This window comes from Cydia pomonella, chromosome 7 (assembly GCF_033807575.1).
Source record: "Cydia pomonella isolate Wapato2018A chromosome 7, ilCydPomo1, whole genome shotgun sequence".
Classification (NCBI taxonomy): domain Eukaryota; kingdom Metazoa; phylum Arthropoda; class Insecta; order Lepidoptera; family Tortricidae; genus Cydia; species Cydia pomonella.
The window spans coordinates 6,760,306-6,768,780 of record NC_084709.1 but is presented as its reverse complement, the minus strand read 5'-3'; the positions used below and the strand labels follow the sequence as shown (position 1 = coordinate 6,768,780).

The 8,475-nt window shown below is 35.1% G+C and overlaps 1 protein-coding gene across 1 annotated transcript; it reads right to left on the bottom strand.

The window, feature by feature from the left end:
• Nucleotides 1-307: 307 nt before the first annotated feature.
• LOC133519714 (uncharacterized) lies at nucleotides 308-2,452 on the bottom strand. The gene is made up of 2 exons (XM_061853778.1): nucleotides 1,702-2,452; nucleotides 308-1,182 (listed from the first exon to the last, which is right to left on the bottom strand). The coding sequence occupies exons 1-2, from the start codon at nucleotides 1,950-1,952 to the stop codon at nucleotides 606-608; spliced, it is 828 nt and encodes a 275-aa protein (XP_061709762.1). The 5' UTR covers nucleotides 1,953-2,452; the 3' UTR covers nucleotides 308-605.
• Between the last annotated feature and the right edge of the window lie 6,023 nt (nucleotides 2,453-8,475).

Genomic DNA, 8,475 nt, shown 5'->3' with positions numbered 1-8,475 from the left:
TGTTTTATTATACTAGGTTCGCTAGGATTCTCTATTTTTTTGTTCCATTTCTTGTTTACCCAATTACAAAATTTTAAGCTTAATGCCTTTTCATCTACAAAAGGCTTTAACATACAAATAGCCATGTCAGAAAAACGTCCGTCCATACAATACATATGTATGACCATTGGCCGAGGTTTTCGTCAGAGGGGTAAGCTCTTAAAGGCGACTCCAGTTGTTAAATTCTTCATGATAAAATACGAGTATTCTCCCGTAGTAACAATAAATAGGAGTGAAATAATATAAACATTTTAATTAAAAATCAACAATTAAATTAAAAATTAAATAACCTAACTGTTATACTAATAAAGTTGATCCGGTTTTTGCCACGGCTCATAGCCATTCAGGGTCTCAATAATTAGCGTAGGCAACAGTTTTTAAGTAAGTGACTGACTCCCAAAACTAAAACAATTTTAACGACTTAATAATTTGCAAATTCCGAAGTGCTGCTGGGTGTGCAAAAATACATTTATACGTACCAACACTAGAACATCTTAATGTTCAATGCATCTCACTTGATAATTAAATGGATAAAAACATACTTTGACGAACTTCTATAACTTTATTTATAGTTGCAGTTGTATTGGAATAGTCTGTGTCATAGGCAACATTAATATCGGCATACCCACATTCGGCCTCCTGGACATTAGCTTCTGCATCAGCTTCATTCTGGTCACTTGTGTTGAAGTCATCCCTGTTTCTGGAGCAAGTATTGACTCTTGATTTGGTGTCATGTATTCTTGTGTTCTTGATTCCTGATTTTGCTGAACTGGACTTTCCGTTGTCGGTTTAGGTCTGAATGGTAACCTTTGACCTATTCCTCCAATGATACCAGCTATACCATTATAAATCCAGCCAATGGTATCTGGTACATTAACTTCAAACGGTAAGAACGGTATAGCAGATATTATACTACCTATTATTAATCGTTGGCCATTCGGTAACACTACAACAGCTCTTTGGGGAGATATGCTTGTTTCAGGGATATTTGCTTCGTTCTCAGCGTTAATTACAACTGAGTCAGCATCTCCAATTCCAATTTTGAAATCTGGTTCATTATTTTCGTTGTGGTTTTCGACTCGATTCGTAGTTTTCTCAATCGTACTGGGCACTAATATTAAAAGCGGTTGCTGAGGTACATTACTGAAAAAGAAAACATTTTTTTAGCACGTCAAGTAAACACACACATTGAAGTGGGCCCGTTTGAGTCGAGTTCAAGTAAAACCTGTGACTAAGATATAATGTATGAATGTTTTGAATACTTTATTTACTTTAGTTTGAGTTTTGAGAAGAAGAAGTCTTAAATAGGCATTTGATTTTATGATAATATTTAAACGTCTGTTCTGTATTTTTCTTTTTTAATAAGAATAAATATTTGTATTGTTGATATGTATGAACAACAGTTCAGTTCAGTTGTAATACATTTTTTTTCTACATACTTTTTTCATTTTGTGATGCATACTGCACAAAAAAGAGTAAACTTATATTAAACATTATAAATATGCTAAAGATACAGACCGTAAAAGAGACCCAAAAAAATATAAACATACTATGACATTACTTGTTTATGTTATTCGAGTACCTGCTTATCTTTTATGCCTAATATTTATGCCCAATACCAATTAATGTACTGAAATAAAAATTACTTTACTTTTTACTTACAATAAGGATGGTGCTGGGTCGTATTGAGGTTTCTTCATAGCATGCAAATGCTGCATTGCCATCAGCTGTTGCTGCATTGAATTGTATTGATTTTGCAGAATCCATTGCTCCAATAACTGTTGAGATATTTGGTTCAACATCGATTGATCTAACTGCTGGTTTGTTTGCTTCCAAGGTTCTGGTTTCGATATATACGGCGCTGCTTTTACACTAATTATCAAAACCGTCACTAGCAGTAAGTCACACTTCATTGTTTCACAATTCCTTGGCACAATCTCTTCGTAAATTTAACACTTCACTGTCTACGGCAACAACGTTAATGGCTCATTGTTAGACGATACAGGGTGTGTATAGTTTGAAAGTAGCGTCAGTTCTGACATGGACACATATCCGGTGAGCATTATTATGCGTTGTGGGCCCAGTGACCTACTGACGTAGTCCTGACCTTGCTTCGGCTTTCTTTTTTAAGATCCTGAGTTGAACGCACTGAAGATTTATAAACATTTAAATTGTATTGGCTGTGCTTTAAATTTTTAAAAGACGAGTTAAAGATTTGTGTGTGTGTGACAAGACTACTAAGAAAATGAAACGATTTGGCAAATTATCACAAGGATTTAATATTATTACGATATGAATATAATCAATATGTGTAAATATGCTTATATTACAGGTGCCCCGAATAGTAGTTTTGGCCGAATACCGAATAATTAGTCCCTCACCCGGCCGAATAATCGGCATTACGTGCGAACATGTTGAGATATCGAACTTTTCATAATTAATTTAGTTTTCATAATTAATTTGACTCAACATGTTCGCACGAATGTGGTTAGAGTCAATCATATCTCCATGATAAATATATATTTTTTTGTAATTAACAAAAACTATCATGTAGGTACGTAATAAATAGGAACTACTATCTTTGAGTTGTATAAAAACTCCTTTATTTAGAATAAAATACTTTTCATTAACAAATGCTAAAAAAACGGGTATTAAATAAATACATAAATAAGTGATTTTAGGTTATTTTTATTGTGTATTTTTTCATTTTAGGTAGGTTCAACAGATATTCGGTAAACGGCCGAATAGTAGCCGATATTCGGCCGAATACCGAATATTCGCAAAGTGGCTGAATAGGCCGAACCCCAAACAGTTGCCGAATATTCGTTGCATCTCTAGTTTATCTACTCAATTATTTGGTATATTACGTATTACCGAATTTAAGGTTAGGTATTTAATACTAATGCATAATGTTTTGATGCACAGACCAATCCCTAGGCGGTTTTCTGTGTTTTGATGGCATTGACAAGAAACAAATAGATCGTTCGTTTTCTATGGCGTATTAAATTTAAAAACATGTATTTGAGTAAATACGGTGGACACGATGGTATTACACGACCCTGTTGAAATAGGTATACAAAACAAAAGACGTTCAACGTACTTCTACAAAAGATATAAAATGCTCTGTTTTATGTTATCCCAGCTACTTAATTGCCAAATCAAACTCAAATCAAAAACATAAAGGTTGACATAACAAAAACAGAGCCGTAAAAATTTTTGCGCATCCAAAGGATTTTTGTTCAAGATAGTTTGCGACGTCGCTCTCTTTAACTTCCGCTTTATTTAAAGGAATCTTTTTAAGGCATTTATTTTTAGCTGCGAACGCTTTTGCTTTTTAACCTGGCGAGACGACGAAAAACAAGAGTAATCAATTATAAGGGAAAGTAAAACCCCTCATTGTGTGCTCACAAAGTGACAGCGATTTTGTGAATATTGAATATCGCTGATGGCCTTGTGGAACGGTATAGTAACGGTATAGTAATGTGCGCTAAGCTTACACTTATACACTTACTAGCAGAATATATTATGTATGCGGCATCGCGATATAATACGTCCGGTAGTATACATTAAAAGATACTGAACTAAAGGATGTCGAACTTAAAGATGTCCTTCTTTTCTGCAAGAAAACGAGATTTGTGAAAATAGTGTGGGAATGCCACCGGGACAGTAACCTGCAGTTCCAACTCCAGAGATTTTGGCTGAAGGAACGCAACAACCGATCGACAACCTGGCAGTTTCCATAATTATTACATACTCTAACAATTATTATCAATAAGGAAAGATGCCTATTTTTCTTTATTACTTACTTACCCTATAAGTATATTTTCTCAAGTAAAGTTAGTTGTAAGGTAGCCGAAACCGGAACCTCTTGATTTTCCTTTAGTTCCGTAGTTACCTGTGTCTTCATGATATATTTTTCACCACACAAGATTGTAAAGGCTTTCTGAATTCTTCAAAAACAGATGAAAAAATTGCAATTTATACACAAAGAGGCAAAGACATTTGAAGCAAATTTTGAGTTATTTTCACATATAGGCTGATAGATTTTGTCAATTTGTGTAATAATGTTTACTTTTTTTTTCTCTGCATCTGACTGTACATCAAAATTTTACTCACCTGCTTCTTCTTCTTCCTCGCGTTGTCCCGGCATTTTGCCACGGCTCATGGGAGCCTGGGGTCCGCTTGACAAATAATCCCAAGATTTGGCGTAGGCACTAGTTTTTTACGAAAGCGACTGCCATCTGACCGTTCAACCCAGAGAGTAAACTAGGCCTTGTTAGGATTAGTCCGGTTACCTCACGATCTTTTCCTTCACCGAAAAGCGACCGGTGAATATTTCGTACGTAAGTTCCGAAAAACTCATTGGTATGAGCCGGGGTTTGAACCCGCGACCTCCGTATTGTAAGTCGCACGCTCTTACCGCTAAACCACCAGAGCTTCGACTTACTTAAATGAACTAAAATATATAATATTTAATAATGGATCATTTTATCGGATCATATCTCGTAATTAGATAGAAATTTTATTACCATGCTTAAGTATATGGTAATGATGTTCTGTATTTAAAAAAAACTGCAGTTAAGTAATTAAACCACAGGTTTTTTTTTCAATATCTCAACATTTCCTAGACAATAAAACACTGTACTTACTTACGAGTACTTAGGCACATTGTAACAGTGAAAGATAAACCAATCAATACAAAAATAAATATTTTAATAACCTTATCAATATGGCAAGAACGAGCAAGTGTTAACAAACTAAACATGAGAACATACGAAACCTTATAAATGCAAACTTGACAATTGTTAATACTAATTATTTCGCGACAAAAAATCGTCGAAAATTTATAAATAACCATTCACTAGATTCACTATATTCTCGTTATAAATAATATCCACTACGTAATAAATTATAAAAAAAACATAATTTCAACTCCTAAATTATTTATGTAATTATGACATGATCAACAAAACGAGTCTTATAGTGATTTTTATGTCACTTTTTATTATTTTGTGACATTGTTTTCTTCCTTTTCTGGCTGCCCATCGTCAACCACCACATCAATTTCTACTTCGTATGTGCCAGGCTTTGTCCTGGAAGGCCTGACTACCACTCCCGGCATTCTGGCTTCCTGGATCCCATCCACTTCGTTCTCTGCAGCATCAGCCACCGGCAGTTCTTCTTTATTTACAACTGAATCTTCTGGGGCATCGACTTGATCAGAAAATTCTGGTTTTGGAGGTACCCGAACCGACATGAGACCTTGAACCCTTTGTACGAGGTACTCCAAAATTGGTCCGAATCTGGAGACACCGTCTGTACTCATGAGAAGGCGATCCGGTGCATCAGGGCGCGGGCGCAGCACAAACATGTTGAAATTTAGAGTCCGACGGACAGGTCTAGCTGAAGCTTGTTGTAGGCAAGCGATGGCGACCACCAACAGGAGCGCGCGAGGAGCCATCGTGCAAGAAGACAGGGAACGAGTACGGCGTGCGCCTGCTACCGCGAGAGCTCCCACACTGCGCGGACTGCGTTTTTGCCCCGCATCTAAGCTAAGATAACGGGTCTCCGGCAAAAAGATCATAATTGCCTCGAGTTACGGCCCGGGATAATTGCAGCTAGCTTGACTTCTCAACACCTTTCGTTTGGAAAGCTCCCATCTTAATTTGAGTGAGTCATCATTATCTGACGGCCAATTAACAACGATCTTTTCTTTACGATTCTGCAATTCTGTTTTCTTCTATCTTCGGTTCATTGGCTTTTTATTTGAGAGCTCAAGTTTGATTGGATTATTGCTTTTCTATTACAGCACTTACAAAAAAACTGTAAAGATAGTAATCTAGAGGTGTTCATCAAAACTGCTGCCGTTATCACCTTATTTTGAAGGCGATAAGATATATTCTTGTTGTTAGAGCTACATTCAGCTTTTGTGCAAATTATTGCACATTAGCTTTATATTTATGTCTATAGACATTAATCATCTAAATGGAAACGCGTGGCGAAACCGCTGTAATGATGCATGGCCTTGATATCATCGGATGCAGGTCAAAGAAAATAAACAAAATGCGGTTTGTAGGATTTGCTTCCATTTCGAATGCATCGGTCAGCGATTTACGAGTAGTTTATTGACTTGAAAGAACTGTAAATTCGGTTTTAGAATAGTATTGGTCCTACGTATCGTCGTTATACTCCTAAAACATGATAAGTGATAACTACTAAAACATAGTTTCGAAAAAACGCGATTTGAAAGTTGGATCCTCAAATGTGGGACTTAAGGACCGCGTTTTAAATAATTTAGTTTTACTTTATACATTTTTTGATATTAAAATTGGAATAATTAATATATTGATCGACAATAACATAGTACTCGTACTTACGTGTTAGTTATCATAGTTTGCCTGTATAAAATAGGGACTAATTTAGGTGTATAAGTTTGAATATATTATAGCAGGTATAACAACTATTTGTATATGATTAAAAATAATGATACTGAAAAAACCTATTTTCTCACACGATGTTATAACCATTTTTTTAGCGTTGAATGAGCATATTTGAATCAGTTTTGAGTGAACTTAATACTATCTAGTTGTATAATACATTGCGTCTTGAAAGAAATATTTACAGGTAAATAGTAATAAATATTGTTATAGTGTTTTAGCAGTTGCTATAACTAGGTAATAAATTATAGAAACATACAGACAAAAATAGGTAAACGTTACTTAATATATTTTGCGTGATCACTTGATCAGTTTTATGAGATAGGTAGTTTTAAATACCCTTATTATTTTTTACGTGAACATTACATTACATTTCTTGTCTGTTAGTACTTTTTACACTCTGTAACTTTGTATATAATAAAAATGACAAAATTATATTTAAAACAATAAAATTGTGACAAATCTGTATATACAAGTGATTTCTAACCATTTTTTCAGTTACCATGTTTTGGTAGTATACCGACGGTATGATATATAAGTTAAAAATATTAAAAAAAAAAAAATAATTCAGCCTATATACGTCCCACTGCTGGGCACAGGTCTCCTCTCATGCGAGAGGACTCGGGCTATAGTCCCCACGCTAGCCCAATGCGGATTGGGGACTTCACATACACCTTTGAATTTCTTCGCAGATGTATGCAGGTTTCCTCACGATGTTTTTTTTTAAATATTTGTTGTCCTTTTTTATATTTCATAAATATAACTGTATTGGAAGCTTACGTAATGAATTAAATCATAATTGGTGAACTGGCAAATGAACTCAGAGAAATTGAGGGCATTAAATGTGTAATAGTTTACGTAATTTCGAGTCAATCAGCTAATTAAAATGTATTTATTCGTCATTAGTTTTCTCTGACCATAATTTCATGTCCTATATGTAGCCAGGATAATAAACTAGAAGGTTTAACTACGCCTGGTCGTCTGCCAGAAGTGCTGCACTGGTGTCATCGATGACTGTTCCACCTTCGTCTTTATGTGTATGGAGTTTAGGTTTCTGATGTTACTGGTTGTGTGTACGTGTCTGTGTACGTGGTTGCGTTATGGTTTATCGGGTTGGGTGGCAGGAAGAGACCCGTTAGTAGCTAGGCTGTGAATGGTAACGGTAGCCAGTAAAAGATGGATCAGAAAACTGCCTCGTTTCACTTAAATACTTGGATTTGATTCGACCTTAATATCTCTATTACTTGTATGTGTTTCCCGTCCCGGAACAATGGTGTTCCGGGCCTTTGGGAGGCGTGCGTGAAGCCGAAGCCAACACGTAGAGGCCCTTTAGACACCTTAATGAAATGTAAGGGGGTACACTTTACTTATTATTATATTAATACGGTCACACAATTACTTTTTCGGTGAAAATGGAGAATTAGATAGCATCCGAACTGCCACATTTAGGTACTTAATATAAAAGCCTACTTATTACATTACAAGTTAAGAATCAGATACTTATGTCAGTAATTTGTTGACAAGAAATGCTTTACTGTCTCAATACTTGCCACTTTTTAACCTTTATTTCTAACAATTAAAACAGAAAGGATATCAACAATTTCGTCTATTAAATTTCGAACATAAAAACAGAATATAACTACTTATTTTATTTGATTTTGAAGATTGTCAGCTGTTTTTCGCGCATTACTTATATGCATTATTATCCACCTGATTAAGCCGATGATTTTTAAGCAAGTTATTTATTGTTTACGAATTTCGATTTATTTTTACTGTCTTACTCGTATATCCGTTTAATCTACAATAATACATTTATTTAACAGAATATTTTTGCTCCACTTAATGTATATCTTCGGATAGAGAAACCTTTAATACATACTTAGGTCCTAGTTTTCTTATTTCCTGTACATCGCTCAGCCTTAGTAACGATAATTAAAATTGTATTAAACCCCCTTTTCCAAGTTTTCCAAAGTGAACACTGAACTTGCCTTGTGCCCTC